The sequence below is a fragment of the Strix uralensis genome, chromosome 3, assembly GCF_047716275.1.
Source record: "Strix uralensis isolate ZFMK-TIS-50842 chromosome 3, bStrUra1, whole genome shotgun sequence".
NCBI classification, from domain to species: Eukaryota; Metazoa; Chordata; class Aves; order Strigiformes; family Strigidae; genus Strix; species Strix uralensis.
The window spans coordinates 45,339,909-45,364,874 of NC_133974.1; the positions used below are offsets into that span (position 1 = coordinate 45,339,909).

General features: G+C 40.6%; 1 protein-coding gene across 4 annotated transcripts in view; it reads left to right on the top strand.

Annotated features, from left to right (window-relative positions):
• Positions 1-24,578, top strand: part of KLHL32 (kelch like family member 32) — a 130,375-nt gene extending 105,797 nt beyond the window's left edge. For all 4 annotated transcript variants that reach the window (XM_074862121.1, XM_074862120.1, XM_074862123.1 and 1 more), the window contains 5 exons: positions 6,703-7,429; positions 16,264-16,322; positions 19,568-19,760; positions 21,743-21,837; positions 23,656-24,578. In XM_074862121.1, the coding sequence (XP_074718222.1) occupies positions 6,703-7,429; positions 16,264-16,322; positions 19,568-19,760; positions 21,743-21,837; positions 23,656-23,817 (1,236 nt within the window). In that variant the 3' untranslated portion in view covers positions 23,818-24,578. The remainder of the gene's footprint in view (positions 1-6,702; positions 7,430-16,263; positions 16,323-19,567; positions 19,761-21,742; positions 21,838-23,655) is intronic.
• Positions 24,579-24,966: the final 388 nt, after the last annotated feature.

Consider the following 24,966-nt stretch of genomic DNA (forward strand, 5'->3'; position numbering starts at 1 on the left):
TTGTTCTACATGCAGCTCATTACAGTCTTATTTTTATGCACATTTTTAATTCAAAATATAAAGAAGAAAAAGATTTCTATCTTTAAGGCTCTCCTGCATCTAGTCTTGAGCCGCTCATTTACTATGCTGCCCACCACTTTGAGGTAATACCTGATTGATACACTTGCAAAGAGAGTCTGGGGCTGTTGCTGCGTGGTTACTTACTAACTTCTAAGAATATTCACGTGTAACTCATGGCTTTGAAAAAATTGTGTGTGTTTTGTTTTCCCAGCAGCAATTCTTCACCCATATGTTTTTATTCTTAAATGGTGATACAGACCAATTTAGTTCACCTTACTTAAATAAAGTGCTTAAATGAATTTCCTAAACCCTCTGGGGTTTGCCCTTTGTAGTCTCTGGAGAGAGAGACAGGAGGACTGAGACCCTTCAGGGATCCATATTCAGGCCCTTTGGAAATCCCTGTTCATTTTAAAAAGGTGGAAGTTCCTTCCTAGTCTTCAGTGGACTTTGTTTCAGAGCTTTACTATATGTCCTGGTTTATCCATAGATTCTGTTCCTGGACTTGAGATTTGAAGAGCCAGGGTGGTGCTGACAATAGCCAGCTGAGACAGACAGTGGTTTTGAGGCAGGACGTTCCAGTCTGGAACACCTGAGGCTTGCCGAGTTAGATAAAATCTGACAAAAGGTCAAATCATCTCCAAGTTCCGAGCCAAAATAAATATTTCTAGTGTTCTCAAACACTGAACTCATAAAGTCCAAGTTTTGCTTTTTGAAGTTCCCTCAGTGCCTTAAAGTGATTGCTGCCATATCTGTGTTGCTTTCATGACTCTTTCTGGCTTATCGATTAATGGGAGCAGATCTATAGCACTGTCCAATATGCTAATGATACAAACTCCTAATTTGATTTTTTTCCTGGCAGAAAATTTTTGCTTATGTTAAGCAACAGAAGGACTGCTCAGGTTAGATTTCTGTTGAAAAGAGAGATTTGTGGCTCTTTCTCTTTCCCTGGTTTATATCATCATCAGTATGTCAAGCAGAAATCAAATAATTTGTATTGAATATATCTGATCTTAGTCCAGGAAAATACTTCTCTCCACTTTTGTTTCCATATTTAAAATTGTCCTTTCTCCTAAAATGAGAATGTTCACTATGTTGTTATATTTAATATTTCAATTTGTTTTAATGAGACAGTGTGAATTCATTGTTACAGAACCTTATGAAATTTGATGTTTCCTTTCATTTGTTGTTGCTAAAAAAGCCCTCCAAAAACCTAATTTTTTTTCTGCTACTGTCACTTTTTGGCTTCATCTCAGTTGTTAGAGACCTTAAATGGTATAAACTAGCATAATTCCTTTACAGTTCATGGGGCTACAACATGAATACATCAACTAAAGAGCAGACCAAGATGACTTTAATGGAGTTTGCATGGCCTCTGCCTCTCACAGAGCCCAGGCTAGCAGTTTTTTTCTCTCTCAGAGCACTGTGAACTTAAACTTTCCCTGACACTGACTTCATGACTTAAAGTAGTTTCCAAGTAAACCTGGGTCTAATGATTATGTCAAGCTTTTTGCACTCATAAAGTAGCTTGGCTTTTCTGGTTAGAAAACTTTCTGTGATGTCAAGTGAAGGTCTGGGACGTTTCCCAGCAGAGTGACGTGAGAAGGATTGCAGGAGGATGCTGAAGGGACAAGGCACAGGCATCCCGGGCTTTCTTGCTTCCTGGGATAGCTGGCAGCCCAAAAGACCAGGTAACTATTGCAGGGTTATCTTCAACAGGAGTGAAACTCTTAATTCAGCTTTAACAGCAGGGAGGGAAGGACCGCACTCTGAGGCTGTGTGAATTGGACTGTCAAAGCACCATGCTGGAAGCAGAAGCAGCTGTTGGAAATGCAATGAAATCACAATCCAACATGCAGGTGTGCTTAGATGTATGTTCCAACTGTGCCACAATATATTTTTCCATCTGTTTTCTACTGTTTTGAGAATGTATTCGACTGTTAAATCAAGTAATATAACCTTGGAGACGAAAAATCCTTTGGGTTAAGGCTTTAGAATAAGAGAATTAATCTGGTTTGAAAATCCTGTCCTTCTGAGGGCCTACTTTTGTCATTTACTTAGTTTAGAAGATGAATATGGCAAAATATATTATTTATTAAAGTTGATATAGGCACTAGGCTGTAGCTTCCTTTTCTCACACACTCCTACATTAAAATTAATAGAAAAGAAGCTTCTAACAGTTTAAATAGAATTTGCCTATATGGCACTAGGAGTAGGAGTCTTTCCTTATTTTTGTAAATTATTTAGCGGCGATACAAATATTTTAAACCTCAAAATTGTGGATGGTTTCTTTTTTTTTGCTTGCTTGTTTGCGTTTTAAACACAGTTGTAATTTCAAGTGCTATTGGTATCTCCTTAGAGAAGCCTTAATGTCTTTCCTTGCAGTGTCATAAAGTGTATAATGGCTTTGAGTTTATTTTGCTAATACTGATTGTAGTTGCTAATCACTGCTGCCAGAGAGGCTATAAAAGAGGTGCTATAATTAGTATATAGATGGGGTGAATTTTGGAGTTTTTATGTAGGCACCAAGTTTCTAAATCAGGATTAAACAAAAACTGAGTAAAGGTGGTAGAACTTGTATTGATAATTATACAGATTTTGCTGATATGTTACATGGAAGTTTGTGCTTCTGCCATATGTTCATGAGAGTTATACTTGCCTCCTTTACACTGAAGGGTATTTAGAACTGTATTACAGTCCATCAGTGACTATTTCTGCTACAAGCAAAAAACTTGTTTGGGAACTTAATTTTCTTTGTTTTGAACTAATCCAGCCTTCCAATAGGTGCCAGACCATCCAGTGACTAGAACATCTATTCACCCACCCAGATAACTCAATTTTCTTCCATGCATCTATAGCAAGAGACACTGTGTTCTGTTAGAGAGCACCGTAACAATCTGTGCTGCATAACAGATGTAGAAGTCTAAGGCACAGTTTGTGAGTGCCCCTAGAACCACATGACCTGTTCCATAGCCTTGTGTGTTGTATTTTTTTTTGTTGATCTTGTATTTTATGAATATACATATCAATACCAACATTTGTAGCTTAAATTCCTAGCAGCTATTTTTTAAGGAGTGTCCCAAAATTAATTTATGGCATTTAAAATCGAGTAACAGTCATTGTTATCAATAGCAAGAGAAGGAGATAAAAACATTATAGCTTTTAGCTCTTATGGCCTTTTCTCTGCCTTGGAGTGCCACAGATTAGGTGTGGGTCATGGGATACTGTAGTCAAATTGTGTTCAAACAATAGCATGAGTTGATGTGGACAGGAGCTTCTAAACAGATCGTGATTCCCAGACCTCAGTTGCCTCCCTAAGACCCAGTAGAACTTCTCTGCTGTACATGCCTACAGACTATCCAGGTGATACAGTGATATGCAGGGTTCTTAGCCCTGCTTTCTAAATTAATATGATAAAATGTAGCACTCCACTGCAAACTGACCTCAGACATAAGAGTCTGGTAAGAGCCAGTAGCCACCTACACAAAAGACAGCCTGGGATTCACATTATTCTCCCTGTTGCAGTTGCTTCTCAGAAGGTAAAGGTGGAAGTAGTGTAGCCCAAAGATACCTTTAGATGCAGCATGTAGAGGATCCCAAGGAGGTTGCCATAAATTTAATTTGGAAAGGTTCATAAGTTTTCATAAATAAAGATGCAGGACAGATAAATGGGGATGAAATAACGTAGGAAAGAATGGAGAAAGTTTTGGTTCAAGATCGGCAATAGATTCTACATCTCCTATGAATGCCAACAGAATCTTTATATCACTTTGCACCATCACTGTGGTGGTTTAGAAATTCTGTGATTTTAGAGAAACGTTAAGCATTATTGGTTTCAGTGAAACATTTTTTACAACTCCAGGAATATTCTCAGTACAGACCAAACTCAGTGTGAACCAAGTTGCTTTTGCCAAACTTCATGCAGCAGAGAAAATGTATTGTAATGGAGATGTCCATCCCTTCTGCTGCAGCTCATCACACATCCTATATGCAGAAATGAATGCAGATACTGTGTCTTTGACAGGTATGAATGGATGTTTCTTGTGTGTTTCTGTTGTATTTATTGGGGGGTGGGAGGGAGGACAATAAAGGGAAGAGGAGAGGTGAAGTTCTAAGATATTAGCAGGCATTAATGTTAAACTTCCTTTAAAAGCCTTGTGGTTACCAAGACGTGGTATACATTAGTGAATGTCTTAAAAGTCTGTAATGTCTGTCATTATAGCACAGGTGATACCTCCACAATGCCATTTTAGATGTGAGTGAAGGCATGAGCTATAAGCAATCAGTTGGATGCAAGTGATGACAGATAAGAACTCCGTTTTTGTAAATTCTTCTATTTTAATATAGCAACACACACATCATTCAGTTGGTATGAAATCAGTTGGTGTCTTCATAGTGATGAAGATAGCCTGAATTGCACTTCAGTTTCAAGTGTCTAGTCAATAATGAGAGCTAAGTGCCTCTGAAGACTCTGAGGCCTCTGAAGAGTTTTGATTCACATGGCCTAAGACATGGAGTTGCCTAAAACCACTCAGTAGGAGACACCTGACACATGGATCTGGTAGATTTAGAACATGTGAATGTAATGCTCAGTGATTTCAAGTCCATAAATACTTTCAAATTTATTTAACTAACACCTTTTTTTACTAACAAATCTAAATACATATAGTTTATTGCACATTTTGAAACTCAATACAGCCTTTAACTGACTGAACTACTGTTGCAATTTTTGATGCCCTTCACTGATTCTTTGTTTCACAGGTTGAATAGCACAGTGGACAAAAAGTGTTTCAAATTAATCTTAAAAAGGTGGTTTTGTTTTGTCGTCTTCCCCCTCTGACAGAATACGGAAGCAGCAATAAATTTGATATTCCATATGTATATGAAAGCCATGAGTAACAGAAGCCTTTTGTTTCAGCTCCTTCATGTGGCATTCCCATGAGCAGTACAGGGCAGTAAACTTTAGCTGAAACTGTTGTTATCACACAGCTGGTTAGAAACTGCTGCTCCACAAGTTCTTTCTCAGGATGAAATGAAGTATCAAGTAGAAGAGTCTATCCTCATCCAACACTAGTCAATGTCTTTGTTAATGACTTGGGTGAAAGAATAATATGGGTTTTATGTTTTCAGACAATCAGAATGTGGAATGGTCTTTCAAGCACTTTCAAAAATATAACTAGGATTGAGAATGATCTTGACAGATTTGGAGCAATGGCCTGAAGTAAATAGTAGAGTTCAGTAATGACAGAGAAAGCATACCACTTTGTGGAAGTTCTGCAGAAAGAGGTGGGAATAGTATGCATCATGAGCTTAAACATGAATTAGCAATATCATACTGACAGTCTTGTGTGGTGATGCACAAACAAGAATGGCATAGATTGTTACAATCCAAGAGATCCTTCCAATCTATTCACTACTACTACAGCCTTAAGAGGAAGATTTATATACTGTTTTCAGCAGCAAACATAAAGAAAGAGGGGCATTTCCTTTCAGTAACAGAGAACCGTGAGCCAAGCAACAGAGGTTTAGAAAATGTGACCCAAGATGGATTGAGAGACTTTTTCATTCAGAGAAGAGGAAACTGCAACACACATATTATAATGCATCAGAGGTGGGGGAGAAAAGGAGGGTAGCAAACTGCTTTTCATCCTGTATGGATGGATTAGTTTCCAGAGTTGGCCTGGGGGTTCCTGAGTTCTGGAATATAAATCCAAAGGTGGAAAATGGAACAATGAGTTTGAAGGGTTTAGAGATCCTGCATAGGTAAAAGGAAAATTTGTCTGAGAGGATAGCTGAGCATGGGAGTGGTTTTCCTGAGGAAGTTCGGGTGTCTTCATCACTGGAGGTTTTCAAGAATAACTTATACGACAGTTCTTGAAATGGTTTAGGTCCTTCCTAGCCTCTTTTTAGACCTGATTGGATTCAATATGCTTTATGTAATTTAAAGGCTATGTTTAATTTTGGCTGCTGATTCTAGCTGCAGTTGCTGAACACTTTTAGAATTGTCTTTGCTGCTTTCTGTCAGTCCCAAACCAGCAAAGCATTTTCTCTGCATCTTTCTTCTCTGGCTTAATTTCTGGTCCCTTTACATCTCTCTCCACCTTATGAATAAAATAAATGAAGAAGAAAAAAAGAAATGAAGGATTCAGTATGTATTTTGTTATATTCTTTCAATATTTTATCATAACTAGAATGAAAGATGGAGAGGAGAAAGGGCTTTTTTTTTTTCTAATCACCTAACCATAAGCTTTTCTTTCTAGTGTATGCATGGTCTCCAGTGATCACGTAGTCCTTACATTTATATTATTCCTTCAGCAGCTTGATTCTGGGATATTGTGGTCTCCTACAGCATCACTAACAGTTTGCACAGCAAGAGTATTGCATAGGAGTGTTACAATCTGATAATGCTGTGGAAATTATTTAGGGGACTGGTGCAATACAATGCTTGTATGTATATTATAGGTGGAGTTTTAGTAGGTATCTTCTATGTTGACTCGCATGATTTTTAGATTGATTGATATCACTACTGAGGCAAGTATATAGCTGTTCTTGGAATGCAAGCAGTTTTCAAAAGACCAAATTTTGACAGAATTGTACACAAATAATTGGTGTCTTGTTTTTCCCCTTCTTTCCCTCCACTTCTAGCTGGCTGTGAGGTGGTTGGAACACAACTGCCGCTACCAGTACATGGATGAACTTCTCCAGTATGTCCGCTTTGGCCTTATGAATGTGGATACACTGCATACCGTAGCTCTTTGTCATCCTCTTGTCCAAGCTAGTGAAACTGCGACAGCACTTATTAAGGAGGCCTTGGCTTACCACCAGAGCATCTATGCACAGCCAGTTTGGCAAACCAGAAGGACAAAACCTCGTTTCCAGTCAGATACTCTTTACATTATTGGTGGGAAAAAACGTGAAATCTGTAAAGTGAAGGAATTGCGATACTTCAATCCAGTAGATCAAGAGAACGTTCATATCGCAGGGATTGCAAACTGGAGCGAGCTAGCGCCTATGCCTGTAGGGAGAAGCCACCACTGTGTTGCTGTCATGGGAGACTTTCTTTTTGTGGCTGGTGGAGAGGCAGAGCATTCCACAGGGCGCACTTGTGCGGTGAGAACTGCCTGTCGATACGACCCCCGCACTAACTCTTGGGCTGAGATAGCTCCAATGAAGAACTGTCGGGAACACTTTGTGCTGGGAGCAGTGGATGAGTACCTCTATGCAGCAGGGGGCAGAAACGAATTGCGTCAAGTGTTACCTACGGTGGAACGCTATTGCCCCAAGAAGAACAAGTGGACCTTTGTACAGTCCTTTGATCGGTCGCTCTCATGCCATGCAGGATATGTGGTGGATGGTCTTCTTTGGATATCAGGTAGAAAACGTTTCACACAGTTTGAGGTACTAACAAAATACCAAAGTACTGTTTCAAATGAAACTAATAAATCTTCTTTAGTTTATATGTCCTGGTAACTTTTGTCTTAGGAGACGGGTATTTCAGAGAGTTTAAGCCTGGAAGCATACAATCAAGCCTGATTACAAGTATAGGAGCATAATGTACCTAATACAATATTTTTTGTCTGCTAAATATTCCTCTGTGTTTCAAAGCTGCATATATGGTATGTGCTACCTCCAGTTGCCATTCATAAATCACAGTGAATTGGAATGTTAATGCACTTTTGAACAGATTTCAGATGACAAATTCTGTGTGCTTCCTAAAACCAAAACCAAGATCCAGTTTCTGTAGTATTATCTGGTACCACTGCATTTATTCCTGATAATGAAATGGGGAATTAAGTGCTTGTTGGCTTGTGTTGATCCAGGGCTTGAAGGCAGATACATAAATTGCTCCCACTTGCTCTTCAGGATATTGTAACAGTCCAAGATGACCTTAGCTAGAAATCATGCACAGCTCTGACTGTCCATAACAAGTGCACAGGACTGCCTAGAGGTAATCATAGCTTTATGGCACAGGTAGTTGAAAGCATAGGCCTTGCATGTGCACAACGATGGGAGTTGAGGACATTGCCATCAGTCTTTGTAGGGACTTTTCTGGTATTAGTTACTTTGGAATAAGATTGATGCTGTTTGCAGAAGGTTTGATGGAAAAATATCCACCTTTTAGTAAGAAGTGTGTCATGGAAGGTTATAAAGTTGTAATATTTATCAAGGAAGTTAATGAGTAAATGGGGCCAGCCCTTGAGGAAAATATTCAGCAATTGCCATCTTCACTGTAGATACCCCCTGGGGATTTTAATGTGGCCTGGGATGCCTCTGGTGAAAAGATGGTATATGAATGGAAGATTAAGTTAGCTACTTAGGCCTTCACTGTGCTTCTCAAAGTATGTCATTTGGGTTAGCAGAGCAACTTCCAGCTGTACCTTTCTACCCATACGGATTAAGTGCCTTGTGAGAATGGATTCCCAAGCATCGGGGGGACAGGTAGCAGGTATCTATTTTTATACATATACACTAAAATCGTGAATGATGACTTCAGAACTAAATCATGACAGAACGCAGAAAATCACCAAGGTCCCTGGCAGGTGTCTGGGTCACTTGCATTAGCAATTGGCATTGAAGGAGTCTTGTAGTGTTTGTGCTGTGTGTTAATGCAGAAGTGTGGATTCTACACAGTGGGTTTTGAGACCCAGGTTCGGTACAGAAGCAGGGTTTCTGCTTTAGGATACCAGTTGGGTGTGTTTGGAGCATTACCCTATTTATTCACTACCTTTCCTGTTTTATCAGTGAAGAGGGATGTGTGTCTGTGATGTGCAATTCAAATACATGGATGCTACTACTACTGTGTCTTGATTTAATTTTTTTTTTTTTTTATTTCTTGTGGTTTGTATTTGTCAGTCTCTATGAAAAACAGGGCTTTTTAGGAAATTGTGTTAAGCATATTCATATAAAATCATTGAGCAAGCACTGGAAACATCCATCAGAGTGTGGTAAAAATAATATTTTTTTCTTAATTTCATTTTTTTCTGTAAAAAATACACACCCCCATCCCCCCCACCCCATCCCCCCCCCCAAAAACACCACAAAACCAACCCACAACCCAACCAAACCAACACAATAAAAGAAAGTATTTGATAGGGATTTTTAAGCTAAATGTGGGACTGGTTGAAAATTACTCTTAATTTTTCCAGATCTGCCAGGAAAGGGAAAATTATGCTGAGGATTAACTAATGTTCTTAGTTACGTAAGTGAAATGCATGCCTGCCTGTGTGTTTAAATACTATCTTCACTTATATAATGAGGTAGTGCGATATCGTGTTCAAGGATATGCCTCTAATACAGCTGTAGAATCAGGGGAAGAGGTAAGTGGAAGCCTATTAGATGAACTCTTTAAAACTAGGCAAAACCGCAAAAAATATTTTATTAGTATTGTTCCATTTATATTTGAAAATGCTACCAACATAACTTCTGTTGTAAAGTCATGGTAAGGAGCAATGTTTTGTCAGTGGAATAAGATAGGTAGGACTTTTCAGTTGTATTTTGTATATTTTGGGGGAAAATGCTTAGCAGCTTTGAGTTGCTAGATTCTGACAAGTAGTTATGAAGTATGAGAGCATATTATGCAATACTTCAGTAGGGTATTGATCTGAATTATGTACTCACAGATTGAAAACAGGTTTCTGTGTATTGAATAGTTATTGTAAAAATAAAAGTAGATGGAGATGTGATAACTGTAGCTAGCTTTCTATTATTAATTAATTGTATGTGTATATTCAGAGGCAGAGGAACAGTACAGAGAGGTGTTTTATTGTTCCAAAAATATCAGTAGTCACTGCTGAAACAATCCACTGTTAGTCATCAGATATAAGGTGTTAGCATAAGAGTAGTCAGTAATGCAGAAAGGAACCTAATTTTGAAGTATGTGGCCTAAAATTAAGTAATTCAAAAATTAGGCTGAGTTAGGGATGTTTCTGAGCTGTATCCCTGCTGCTTTTTCTGGGAAATACGGGTCATCAGCAAGAGCTCTCAAAGTCACTCTGCCACTACCAGCTGGCAAGGTAACCATGAAAATGTGCCCAGTTTTTTAGCAAGTGAATAAATGAAATTGTGATGAATTTCTAGCCCTTCTGTTTGAGGAGAGAGTCGTCAAAACATGACCTGCACACAGACCATTTACTTGCACTATAGCCAAAGCCTCAGTGCCTCTGCTACAGCCCCTTGTCTTGTAAAGGCTTTGCTAATCAAAAGCTGACTAGACTTAAGGGATTTCTATTATTATTATTGGGATTCATTTTCAGCTTTACTTTGCTGCTCCTTTGGGACAAATACGAGAAGGAATCAAAAATAATAGAGCATAAAATGATGGCAAAGGCAGCAGGGAAGGGTAATGTGCTCAGCAAAACACTGTACAAGTATAACCACACGCTGGCAGTAGGAGATGGGTGGCCAGTGTTTCAGGTGACAGGAGGACTCCTAAGCTGCCACCATCTCTTTGGGTTTTTTAACTTGCCAGAAGGCTCAGAGGGAGCCTTCTGCACTCTGGAACTAGTCGGACCCACTGGTCAGCAGAAGTGGGTTCAGTTCTCGAGGTTTTCTGAGCTCCATATATTGCAGAACATATTTTTATATTTGTGTCATCGTTTTTTCTCGTCTTTTTTTTTTTTTTTTAAATTTTTCACAGCCTGCATTTTATTTTATTTTCTTATTTTAAAAAGTAGATGAGAATTCATTAAAGTAAGTTTTCTGTACTGACAGTACAGCATTGGGCAGATGGTTTTGAAATTTTATAGAAAGATGAATCTTAAAGGCTCCAGTTAACATCTGACACCGTGACCCATTTCACAAACGAATTGCATACCACATGCTTGAGGAGTGAAGTATTTGAGTGAAAGAGAAACAAAATGCACCAAACCCTTTGGAGTTCAACATTACTAACAATCATTCCCTATAAAAGCAAGGAAATATTTTCCATAAGAGTGAGAACTTGAACTATGCCCATTTCCCTGCATCCTCCGTGGCACTCATGCAAATCTGAATATCTGCTTTTCTATACACGTTAACCTTCCTTCTCCTGTATAGGTGTAGTGCTGCTGTGGACAGAGAGGGGCAGGGAACCTCTGCCAGGCAGTTCAGCTTTGGGCCATTCCTGCACCTGCAGCTGGGGATAATGAGGCTTCCCCTCTGCCTTAAGTGCTCAGGAGATGAGCCCATGAGAAGTCTTCTGTAAAGCAAAGTATTATGCTGTTGTTTTGCAGAGGTCTGAGTTGCCTGACCTTAAGTCTATCAGCTAAAACCACATCTTGACATGCACATGGAAACTCAACTTGGGGAGGGGGGTGGGTGGTGATAAACAAGCCAACCCTGTACAGTTGCTTCATATTTAAGAGCTTTTCCCTCAAAATTCAAGATTTTTTAATTATTATTATTTTTTCCCTAACGGTGGAGATTTTGACCAAGGAAATGATGGAGATAACATATCTTGGAAAATTATTCTGAGTTAGCAAGTGGTTTGGGGTGAAAAGAATTACCTTACTGTAAGTATACTGTTTGTTGTGAGGAGAAGAAAATTTTTTCTCAGTAAATGCCTGTAAAATTCTTTTATGAAAAATAGATCTGGAATAAATGGGAATTGACAGTATCTAACCAAATCAATTTTTGTGATACGGCTGGTACAGAAATTACCAGGAGTGGGAGATTAACAAGTACGTAAAAATTGCCTCAGTGACCCAGTCTTAGTTTGTATATGGAACAGTGTTTCTTCATTATTATTATTATATTTGAATAGAGGTAATGGATCTCACACCTTTCAAGCATTGGCATTATAGGTTTCATGCCATTGATTCTTCTTAGATTGAATGTAAATATCAGACTTCAGTGATTAAAAAAAACCCCAAAGCTAACCCACAAACAAATTAGGGCTTGTGCCCCTCTTGTTTGCAGCTGGATTGCATCTGGGGAGGAACAGTGTCAACTGGAGCTTCTGTTGGCATCTTCCAGGGATCTCATTAGGGTGGGAGAATATGCTCCAGCTCAGCTGTCCTGACTGCACCTGGGCTTGCTGAAGTAAAAGGCAGTGGGCTTGCACGTTGAGGAAGGATTATCTTGTGTTTAACACACAGACATGTAAGAGAGTAGAGATTTCTATTTTAAAATAGCAGAGCACCTTGGGGCGCATGTCATGAGTTTCTATATTTTCCCTGAATTTGCTGGAAAGAACACACGTGGGAGCTCTTTGCCAACATGTAGTTTTACACATCTCCCAGTGAACTCGGATTCACGCACGCAGCCTAGCACTTGGGGACTTCGGAGAGAGTTGTGAGATTTTCTAGGGGACTTGGATTGGATTGGATTTCTCAAGTCATATGGGGGTCTTACTAGGACATGTTATAAATATGGATTATAAATTTTTGATTGGGAAAATGGTGTTGAATCTACTGCCTCCCACCCTTAACTTTTTAGAAGTGTCTTTATTAAAGGTGTTCTTCAGTGCAGTTTGTGGCCTATTTGGGGGGCTATAACAACCCAAAATATTTCCCATGTGTGGGGAAGGGCTGGACAAGGTGGGTCTTGGAATCCTCCAGCAACTTGCCCCTGTAGAGGGGCATTGTTGCATGAGTTGGGATCTTGGAGGACTTAAAAAGCAGGGTTACGGCCTGTAAGGGAGTGAGCAACAGTGACTGTGGCAGTGTAAAAACATTGTAAGCCCACGGGTTGGATGCTGGGCTTTCCATGAGGGTGTTCTCATGTCTGTAAGAGCAAGAAAGACACAGGCTTGTCCTGAGAGTGCTCCTTGCCTCCCAGAAACTCCAGTCCTTAAAGCAAGCTGCTCATGGTAAAGTGGTACAATCATCACTCTGTTTATAAAATCCAGTCAGCACTGACCAAACTGTAAATTTTCTGTCATTTACCCAGCCAGACATTTTTTTCTTTCTTTAACTGATGGGTTACTACCACATTAGCTGCTATTGCTTGACATCAAATTTAATAGCATGGTTTGTATTTTCCAATACTTCTTCTCAAGTGTTGTTATGATGCTTCCCTGCCTTTCCCCTCCCTTCCTCATAGAAAGCACTGCAGAGAAGTTTAAGAAATTATCTCAGAATGACCCCATTTTTTTCTGAGAAAGTATGTATTATTTTTAGTACCATTTAAACTTTTTTTCCCCCTGTTCCTATTTTTTAAAAGACATATTGCTCTTCTTTTGCCCTTTCCCAGCTGCCTGGAGTATTTAAAAAAAAAAAAAAATAGTTCAAGAGGACATTGCAGACTTGTTAAATTTGAATTTTGGCAGAAAATTTTAAACTTTTGCTATAGCACTTCAAAGTTAGGAGGAACTTGAGTTTGAAAATTGATGCAGATATAAGATGGCATATTTAATGACAGATGTATCTATAGAAACCTGTTAAGATGCAGATTATCCCCCTGGGGAGGGGAGATCAAAACTGCCAATCTATAAAATATACTTGTTAGGGGAAGGCATGGAATCTATCTCTGCGAGCACTTTGATTGCAGGGGACAGTGTAGCAGCATGTGGCATCATAACCTAAGAGCAGACAAATCAGCTTGATGACTTTCAAAGCCAAGAATACTGCTGGAGGCAAGGGTACTCCAGTCTAGAAGAAATTAAAACATATAGAGACTGTTATTAATTCCAGATCTATTTTTGTGTAGTCAAATCTGTATGCAAATCCTTAGCATCTCATTTTGGCAGATTAATCTAAAAGTGAAGAGCGGTATGTGAAGGGAATGTAAAGATAAAACACCACAGATGAGCAATATTGCAGGGGAAAACATGTAAGCTGTGTACTTGATATGAGGGGCTCTTTTGTGAAGAGAGGAAAATAATTTTGGTTATTTGATTATTTCACTATTTTACGAGGAAGCAATCCCCTTCTTTCTTTTCTTCCTCCACATCTTTCCCCCCAAATTAACGTGTCCTTTCTGAATTGGAAATACACGACCCAACGTCCTGTTTCCAATGCATCTCCTGTAGTTTAACATTCTGGAGGTAATCATCCAAATAACTATGATTTTTATTTTTCAAAATACTAATCTGACATCTCATTTTTAAACATTACACTAAGAGTGAAAATAACTATGTAAAAGAAAATCAAATTATAAAACCGATATTAGAAAAGATTGTTTTGTGCATGTGGCTGACGGCCACTAACACTGTGAAGGCTGCACAACAACGTAGAGACAAATAACAGATTGTGAGATTAGACACGGGAACAGGCATTGCTTTCCAATGCGTGTTCTTGTGTGTGTACTTCACAGGTGCTGTGACGGGCAGTGTGTGGCATAGTGTGATGGAAACAGTTTGGAAAGACTACATCTCATCTTGGCTGTCTCTTAGCCTGTGAGCGTCTCTGAGCTGGTAGCTTGTGCTTCCATCTGTGTGGAGGAGCCCCAGTACAGGGGGGTGTTTGCAGAGATGCACCCAAATAACAGCGTTATTCCTCCCTGCTAGTGTGGTTGATGGCAAGACTCTTGAATAGATTTGTCTGTAGTTTCTGCTATCTGTTGATCAGATTCTGGGCCTCACTCAAGTTATTTGGAGTGATCAGAGGGTAAATCTATGTTAGCTGGTAGCTCAACCCAGTAGGAGCAGATCAGCAGATAAAACTTTGGTGCTGAATTCTCTATATCTACTCCATGTATAGTTCATATTTTTTGCTTTGGGCTATATTTATTCTGGACCTCTGGACCAAATGTTCCTAGTACTCAGCTGGTACAAAGCCATCTGAAAGACCAGTTACTATTTTACAGCCTTATACCCTGTTAGTAACTGGAGCACGGCTGATGTACATCTGGAGCAGAGCTGCTGGTTTAACTTTAATGCACACCAGTCCCTAATGCACACAGCCTAAAATGACATGTGAGAGGTGAGGAGTTGCTTCAAAATCAGAGTATGGCTCTGAACCAAACTGCTGTGATAGGTGCAGTCAGAGACTGGCAAAAATAGGATTCCCCAGCATAAAGGCATGTTAATATTGGTTGGGGATAAAAGAAAAAACTCAGTGGCCTTAGGAATGGGCCGTAGCTCAACCATCAGGAATGAAAGCAGGTTTGCTGCTGCTCTCTCTGAAACAGGGGATGCCCTCTCAAAAAGGAAAGCATCAGCAAATGTAATGACAGATGAAATTCCTTCTTCTCATTGCTGTGGATTTTGTCCGTCATTGGCACATGCTGTTAAAACTGTAATATAAAAAGTTTGTCACTATGAGTTTCACTGGCATGCCCTAGTTACATCCAGGTCTTCTGGTAGGATGAAAGGTGAGATGCAGTTTGCAGGCGTTTATTTCTGGTCCCACCTTCCCATGGGCCCAGGGTGGTGACAGAGGGGGGACTGGGACCTGTGGCAGTGCTTCAGTGACACCGTGTCCCCAGGAGGCTTGAGCACACTGGAGAACCTGTTTACACAGGTAGGTTTACAGACTTGAGATGGACAACTTTTTCCACCAGTTTGCTCAGTCACATTTGCCAGTTAAAACCGATAGAAAACAGGATGATCAGGCATTAAACATATACTGTGTTGAGGCAAATAGCTGGTTTACAGTATCTACTCTATTCCAGGCTTTTCCGAGGTGCTTTTTACCTTGTTTTCTAAACCTTATTGAAAAGTAAATGGTAGTGTTGTTCCTGGTCACTATGGAGCAACCTCCCAACATAAGTCTACAACTAAGCCAGATGATGTTCTCTCTATAATGCAGACTAAGTACAGGATTTCCTTCAAATATATAGGTGATCACAGTTGCACAGGTTTGTACTATGATTTCCAGCTGACAGTGGTGTCCCACCTCATGCTCCTGGTTAGGCAGAGCTCCTCTCCCACCTTTTCCTTCTCTCTGATGCAAGCCCACCTCCTCCTCCTTTAAAACATGTCACACACTGCACGCTCCTTGGAACAGGGATGAGTTTTATCTTCACAACTTAATGATGGCTGAATGCACAGTCATTTGTAAACAGATCAATTTTTATCTCATTTTTAGCCCATAGAATTAGCTTCACAAAGGAAGTGTGTGTGGGGTGTTTGTTATTACTATTTTGTGTTTCTGGATGTTTGACAAATGTGCTACTTATTACCTTGTAACCAGATTAAAAAGCGCAGTGGAATGGAAGCATAAGTGGTGGTATGCCATGTAATTATGTCAGCAAATGAACCCTAGAATTGGTTATTTTGCTGTACCTGATCTCAGTCCTGGTTTTGCTTATATGAAAAAAATATAACCTGTATAAACCCTTTCACAGGAGGAGTAACAAATACTGCACAGTATCAAAACAGGCTCATGGTCTACGATCCTAAGCAGGTGGGTATCTGTATTGTATATGGTTTTTTTCTCATATGTTTTGCTTCAAACAGGTCTCTTAGCAAATACATACAATGATTTTGTAAGGCTAAAAATGCTGACCATTTGAATTAGTGGTGTTTTAAATTCACTGTGTACTGATGTGTGAGTTTAACAGAGTAATGGAGACCCTGCCTTTTTATTATGTTTTTTTAAGCCTGTAGGCATTAGAAACATCTTAGATTAAATACAGAAATGTGTTTTAAATCCCCTGTATTTATCAGTATTTATTTTGCTTGTTCATTTTTTTGTAATCCAGCAGCCCTGGGCAACATATACTCAAAATCAGTGTCACAAAACTGCTCCTTGTCATTGGCATTTCTGCTTTGAATTGCACATATGGGCTTTTTGTTTTCTGTGTACTTTCAGAACTATGCTACCTGGCCGTGACTTATTCTGCTGACTGCAAGGGTGCCTATCATTTCATTACCCAAGCACCTAAAATATCTTTTAGGGATTATTTCATACATTATGTATGTGTTTTGATTAGGTTAGCTTGGCTCAGTAACCATTTCAGAGGGTTAGGGCATGGTTATGCCCTCTTGCTTGTATTAAGAATTAGAAGTCCTAAGCTTGCAATCAGAGATGCATAGCCTGATTTACACCCACGTGGAACAGTATTGACTTTTCTGATTGTAGGATAGGGTCTTTGATTGCTGTATTTGGAACCGAATTGTGCCAGGAGATACTTGGATGTGGTTCCCACTGACTTTTTAAAGTGTAGCACATACGGGTCCTGAAGCAGAACACTGGCAATGACACACCTGCCTCTTTCTTTTTGAGGTGCGGTTTTATGCACTGATTGTGCAAATGCTGATTCTGTCCTAAATCCAAGTAGTAATTACAAGCAGCAACCTTATTTTGTTTATAAGGTGGGCACGTATGTAGATACTGTGCCTCTACTGTGTATCTTTTGCTTTGATTCTTTACTTGCTGACATGAAAGTTGCACCCCAAAACACCAGCGGCAGGGCTACTTCAGCGTGCCATGCCGATGGCAAGAAACCTGGCCTGGCGCGTAAACAGTTACAGAGGAATTGTGCGCTCGCATTCTTCAAATGAGGTCCGCTTCGTGTTTGTACACACAAGCTCTTTTTAAAAATTCTGCTGGCATATTGTTTACGGTGGGTACTGGAAACCATCACATCTGCTTGCATCTCGCACAGAATCTCAATAACTCTATCATTCAGCACCAGCGCTTGCTTCTGCGCGAGGCCTTTGTGGCGAGTCGATAATGCCTGCCATCTGCCACAGAGCACACAGCTACCTGCCAACAAGCTGGCTGGGGTGACCTCTGCTTCCCCACCACTGATTAGTATTCACACGCCGGCTTATTAGAAATGACCCCACCAGGCCCCTCTGTTTCTTTGCCTTTGCAGTGCTTTGCGGCTCACCTGGCAGGCACTGCAGTGGAGGAAGCTAAAGATATAATCAGGGGATGCAGGCAGGCTTTGCAAAGCAGATGGTGTCTATAGTCTGGTGTTAAGAGACTGGACTACTAATGCAAACATTAATGCCTAATATTCAACTATTACACATTGAAATGTATAGCTATATATTGCAGAGGTTAAAAGGCAGTAGTATTAGAGGCTCTTGAGTTACCACAAGCGGTAGCACATGTAACGCGAAGAATTTCCTGGCAGATTTTAACTTCCTCCACTTAAATAAATTAATCTCATCCATTGCCAGGTTGTTTGATTTGGTAAGCGTAGCAGGAGCAGTTGTTTTCTTAGGCTTAAAATACTGTCCTTTAGTCCCTCTTCTTCCATGTCCTCTTGTCCCTCCCCTGAACAGGTAGAATTCTTGAATATTGTTAACCAGGAAGAAAAATATGCAAAAGGCTGTTACTTTGTAAGTGCCCACAAATAAAGGGTTAGCATTAAACCAAATACATGAATCATTTGAAAAGATTCTTTAGGAAATTATTTTCCCCTGTTTATTCACTCCCCAAGGATAAGATCAAATAAGCTTCTGAATAACGAAAGGTAGAAGAATCTCTCTTCTCTCATAAGAGAGCTAGCTGATACAGATAACTTTAACACTGTATACAAAGGAGATATCTAATAGCCTTGCTTAAGGAGGATTTGCTACTGAATTATAAAGAAGAAAAAAAGCTTTGAAACCTGATGAGCTAAACAGAAAAATACGGAGCAAGAAATACTATTAAATTAATGAATTTAAATGTGAGAACTGTAAACCACGTGTTCAAAGTCCAGTACGTCTAGTCAGGGTTATACCCAACACGTGTGTTTAACATACGAACAACACAAGTATATACACTCATGGTTTCTGGCCAAGGGTAAGGAGAATCATAGAATGGTTTGGGTTGGAAGGGACCTTAAAGATCACCTAGTTCCAAGCCCCCAAGGACACCTTCCACCAGACCAGGTTTCTCAAAGCCTCATCCAACCTGGCCTTGAACACTTCCAGGGAGGGGGCAGCCACAGCTTCTCTGGGCAACCTGTTCCAGTGCCTCACCACCCTCATGATGAAAGATTTCTTCCTTATATCTAGTCTGAATCTACCCTCTTTCAGTTTAAAACCATTACCCCTCATCCTATCACCACACTCCCTGAGAATGAGTCCCTCCCCATCTTTCCTGTAGATGCCCTTTAAGTACTGGAAGGCCACAATATGGTCTCCCCGGAGCCTTCTCCAGGCTGAACAACCCCAACTCTCTCAGCCTGTCCTCACAAGGGAGGTGCTCCAGCCCCCTGATCATCTCTGTGGCCTTCTCTGGACCTGCTCCAACATGTCCATGTCCTCCTTATGTTGGGGGGCCCCAGAGCTGGACACAGAACTCCAGGTGGGGGGTTCTCAAGAGAGTGGAGTAGAGGGAGAGAATCATCTCCCTCAATCTGCTGGCCTCACTTCTCTTGATGCAGCCCAGGATACAGTTGGCTTTCTGGACTGCGAGTGCACATTGCTGGCTCATAGTCAGTTTTCCATCCACTACTACTCCCAAGTCCTTCTCGGCAGAGCTGCTCTCAATCCACTCATTGCCCAGCCTGTATTTGTGCTTGGGATTGCCCCGACCCATGTGCAGGACCTTGCACTTCGCCCTGTTGAACTTCATGAGGTTTGCATGGGGCCACCTTTCAAGCCTGTCAAGGTCCTTCTGGATGGCACCAGTAACATGCTACTATTATTGTACTACTAATATAGGTATGTCTTTGAGCAGTGCTGAGACAAGTTCTCTCTTTCCAGAATAAGTGGTTAAGCCGTAGCCCGATGTTGCAGAGGAGAGTGTATCACTCCATGGCTGCTGTCCAAAGGAAACTTTACGTGTTAGGTGGGAATGATCTTGACTACAACAATGATCGAATCCTGGTTCGGCACATAGACTCCTACAGCATAGACGCTGACCAATGGACACGTTGCAGCTTCAACATGTTGACAGGCAAGTATTGTACACCAATTCTTTTCCCTTTAGATGTCTTTAGTATGTGGAACTCCACGACTTTGCTGCAGTAGCTTCCCTTTTAGGGACCATCGTTGGCCAACAAGACACTTTTGGTTACTGCTCTGGCAATCAGCGTTCTACAAAACATTCATTTTAGGACGTTGTAGACTAAATTTTTAAGAGGGAGCACATTAATTAAGTAATCAAAAATAATTTATCATAGTATTACCAGTACTTATTTTTGATTCTCCAAAAGCTTGCCCGCAGTGATAGATTCAGCTCCCTGTTTGAGTGTACAACAGGCAGATGTGTCTCTACCACGATAACGTTGTTTTGTAGTGCTTTCAGCTGGCATTATAGGGCAAAGCTTTCATTGAAATCCATTAACTGTTGCTTCTTTCTAAACAGTATCTTCTTAATAAATTACCTGAAAGGAGGTGTCTTTGTTAGGATTCTGTCAAGTCAGGGATGAGTTGAGCAGCTCAGCTACAGGTTCTGTAACATTCTTCTTGACCATTATTAGGAAGAACTGCCACAGTAGCAACTCGCAACTCTCTGTCCCTGCCTCACAGTCCACCAAATTTCACCACCACCTGCTACAATTCCCAGATGTCCTACCCCTTCAAATCCCTGGGAGAGACAGACCGTGACACATTCTCAGAGTAGTGCTGACTTTAGCTTTGCAGAAAAGGATGGATTTCCAGGATAGGACAGTGTTAATGTTGTGACCATTCTCTTGTGCAGCAGACTTGGAGCTCAATTAGTAACAGTACTGGCTGCCAAAGAGTTTCAGCACAGACTGCTATAGGAGTCCTAGAACTGGGCCTACCTCACTTTTCATCCTTTTCCATTTGGCATTGCACTGATTTCTGAGATCTATCACTGAAAAGGATGCAAAGGATGTAGGAGCTTAACTAGAAGCTCAGGATAGCTAGAAACACCATGTCATAGAAATGAATGTCTGACAAGTAAGATAGCCACCTTATGTCATTTTCCTCCTGGTAGGTTTAAAGCTGCTCTAGTGGCAACTTTGTCTCTCGGAGATATTGCATTGGGCTTCTTAATCTCTGGGATCTGGAGAAGGGGTTGCTTGGTTTCTGAGTCAGGTCATAGGAGTACTTCACAGACATTGGGGAGAGAGACATAGATTAAAAAGTAGTTGCACATTGTCAAACAGAACAAGTTTTTCATATCTCTTTTGCTCTTCGGTTAATTATTTTATTATCTGGAGGCATTGACAGCCTTTAGAAGGACATCATCTGATTTGCAACTGCAAAAGCTCAGGCACTGCAGGCACCCTCATTCAATGCTGTGAGATAGCAGCCTCTCCTCAGATACAACCTGGGGGGTTGTTTCCACAACCTGCACCTTAAGAAGGCATCTAACCTTTTCTTTGCATCTCTGCAACCAATGGTAAATGTGCCTGTTGCACTGTGTAGTGCAGATTTTTTTAAAGGCTGTATTTATCCTTCAAAACTTCCAAACTTGTTCAGGAAACCATTGCAATGGGAATGAGTTTGCACAGCAGCTTCTGCAGTTTTCACCATACTTGTACCTGGAGGGACAGGGGGGGGCAAACAGGTGTGGGCAGAACGTGAGGGGCGTTCAGCTCTCTCGGCCTGCGTGTCTGTCTGGATGTTCATGTGCGACAGTAGCTGAGAGGCAGGTGGGGAGCTTGCCTATCACCTATGAAATACACACGTACAAAAACCTGTGCCATCGAGGAGACAACAGATGGTCCCCTGCACAGCCACAGTTTATTGCTCATCTGGGATATATCTCTGGACAGCACCGTACGGGGCTCCTGTGGAGAGCAAAGAACAGCCCTCGTGTTTCACCTTCACTCTTACATGTTGTGAATTCTGAAACAGTCAAGTTACTGCCAGGTGCATTTGCATCCTATTACAGAACTCCAACATTCCGTGCTAAAAGGGTTAATTAAACACTGAAAGTGGTTTCTATTTCCTTTTTTGCTTTAGGTCAAAATGAGTCTGGAGTCGCTGTCCACAATAGTAGAATATATTTAGTTGGCGGCTATTCGATTTGGACAAATGAGCCTTTGGCATGTATCCAGGTGAGTGATTTAGGTTTCTTTTAAAGTCTTTTCCAATAATTTTGCAAGGATACATTTTGCACAGAGGTTATTCAAAAAGGAAAATGCATGTGAAGTGGAGAGATTAAGGATGTTTCTTATGCAGCCACTGAACCTGCATAAACACAGAGAGGAAATCCTGTGGACATTAAAAGTATTTCCAGATGAGCCAGTAGATGCAATTCTTCTAAGATATTCTAGTAAAACAGGGTTGAGGAGTCTGTCCTTTGGCAAGGTTTGGGCAGAATGATGGCTATGTATTCTCAGGTTACACAGTCAAGTTCAAAAGTAAAAGGGTTGCAGAAATGGATGACGGAGCACGGGCTAACAGTTTTTCAGCCCGTCTTGTGACTTTTTTTTTTTCTTTCCTCTCCAAGTTGTCTTTCTGAAGAGCAGCCAGAGTTAACGAGTTGTTCTTTGACAGAGTTCAGTCAGCCTGCAACCTGCCCTAGTGCTTGCTGCTTCAAAGCTTGAATGGAAGTTTTTTGATCCCTGCTGTAGGCAAAAGGTTGTCCAACAAACTCTTCTGCTCTCTCGTCTTGTATAAGAGCAGCTTGCCTGCAGATCCATGGCTTTCAGGTATTCCTGTATAGAAATTAGGAATTCTTATCTTTCTGCATGTTTCTGAGCGAAGCAAATCTGCATCAGTCATCACTTTGTGACCAGCTGGGCAGTTACAGATGGAAACTCTTGTTTACATCTCAGTTTCTGCACTTTTGCTGATAAACAACATTTTCATTAGCTTCCAAGTTTGTGGATTTTAGGATTTCACCTCCAAACTGTCCCATAAGACTAGAAGTTAGACTTAGCATAAGAAGGGAATGTATTAGATGTTGAGCTGCTGGTCTTAGAATGAATGCTTATTAGTATGAGTTTGTAAAGAACAGATAATGCAAGATAAGCAGTTAACACCACATTCTAGTCATAGTATACTTGTGTTTTAGTAAGGTGTTGGATACCGTACGTAACAATTGTTTTTGGAAAAAGTCCTTCAGACTGGCTTGGGTAACTCTAACTGACATACAGTGCTTCAGATGGAGTAATAGCACAGTATCAAGGCGGTGGCTGCACTCCACCGACATGCTCATTTACAATCAGCAGGTACTTTGCAGTATTGCACCTGGGTTTAAATACTGCTTAGTGCCAAGTGAAAATGATCCTGGGATCTTGCTTTCTTAAGTGGACATTTGTTCACATCCCCAAACTGGTCGTGAGCTGGCAGCCTGCCCGAGACAGTCCCCACATTAAAGGGGAAAGTAGTATAATGAGTGTTTTGGCAGAGCTGTGTGTTCTGCCCCTTCTCAGTTGTTGGCAGTGTGCCTGTCTTTAACCAGCAAAACTAGCCCTTTTATCTTCAATTTCAGCAAATTTGAGGTTGCTCTCTCCTTTGTAAGAAAAAAATCCACTTTTTCCATATATCTTACTTTTCTTTAAGTCATTCCTTTATTTAGCCTTTCCAGCTTCCATAGAGCTCCCTTGCTCCCTACATCCCACCAAGCTGACAAATGATTTGTGCTCTGTGGTACCAGTAGCACTTGTGTGCAGAGCACCCTACTTGCATGGTTGCGCGTTCTGCTGCCCGGAAGCAGGATCCAATGTCCCCGTCTGCTGCTGAGTGCCTGAGCTGGCAGAAGACTTGGGCAATGAGGACAGCAATAGCTCACCAGATCCACAAACGCAGTAAATGATCTGAAACTAACTTTCTGTTGGGATTAATAGCACATATGTGGTATGTGCCAGCAAACGTGTTTGAACTTTCTTCTCTGACCCCTGAAATATTTTGTACGCTTTGACTCACAGGTGCTGGATGTTAGCAAGGAAGGGAAGGAAGAGGTATTCTACGGGCCTACGCTCCCCTTCGCTTCCAATGGAATAGCAGCATGCTTTCTTCCAGCTCCTTATTTCACGTGCCCCAACCTTCAGACTCTGCAAGTGCCTCACCACAGGATCGGCACAATGTGAGACAAGGAACGTGCACTTCATAAAATCAGAAGTAGAGGGGGGGAAAAATCAAACCCTGTCTGTAGAAGGGTTTCTCTGGATCAGTGAGAAGAATCAATTCACATGGGCTGCTGCTTTACCTTCACACATTTGTCTTAAAGTCGGATCACAATAGGCAGGAAGGAAGCTACAAAAACTGTCTGCAGTTCCTCTCCTCTGCCTCAGATGCAGACGCATATACATGAGAACGTTTGGCATTTCTGCTGGTGACTACCTGGTACCTGTTTCTACTTCACTTCCTTATGCAACTTCGTAAGGCATTGTGGATGCTCTCAGCTCCTCCTGGGCTGCTCTTCTTTGGAGTCTGCACGTTCAGTTGTTCACCAGTGGCACTTTCAAAGCCAATAGGAAGCTCTGTTTATGTTGACAAAGATGATATAATACTGTGGTAATTATGCAACTTACTCAATACCTTTGGCAAAAAGAATAACAAATGTGTTGACTTCCAATTCCACACTCCATCGTTTACAGATTCTCATTTAATAATACTTCATTTGAAATTTAAATACTGCAAAGCAGATTAAAACAAAAATAAAAAACAAACAAGCCCTATAGTATATGAGGAACAGATAAAAATTGTCTCAGCTGAAAGACAAAGACACTGAAGCCTCATGGGTAAACCCAAGTCTGAACTGAATGTGTTTGAGAATCTAAAGATCATTTGGGATGTCATTTACCAAGGTCTACTATCAAATAAATGTTACCTTCTGTCATATGATCAATTCCTCCTGACAGCTGCAGTCTTTTAATGGTGGAGAACAGCCTCTTTACTGTATAATTAAAATGTGCCATTTACTTAATATTTTTAATATCCAGTTTGCAAGGGGTCACCACATTTACAATTATCAATGAAGTCTCATTTTGTCCAACATATGGTCCCACAAATCACTGGTCTCCAGAGGCTAAACAGGTGTAGAACAATGTCAATATTTATTTATTTATTCTTTCAGTTTATATAGTGTGTCTCCATTCCGTACTCCAGGCATATGCCAGTTCACAATAAATACTCTAACCTGTTATATTTTTGGCTTTGCTTGGCTACTGCAGCCCCTGTCTCTTATTTCCATGGTTTATTTACATATCTAACAACAACTTCAATGTTTGTAAATA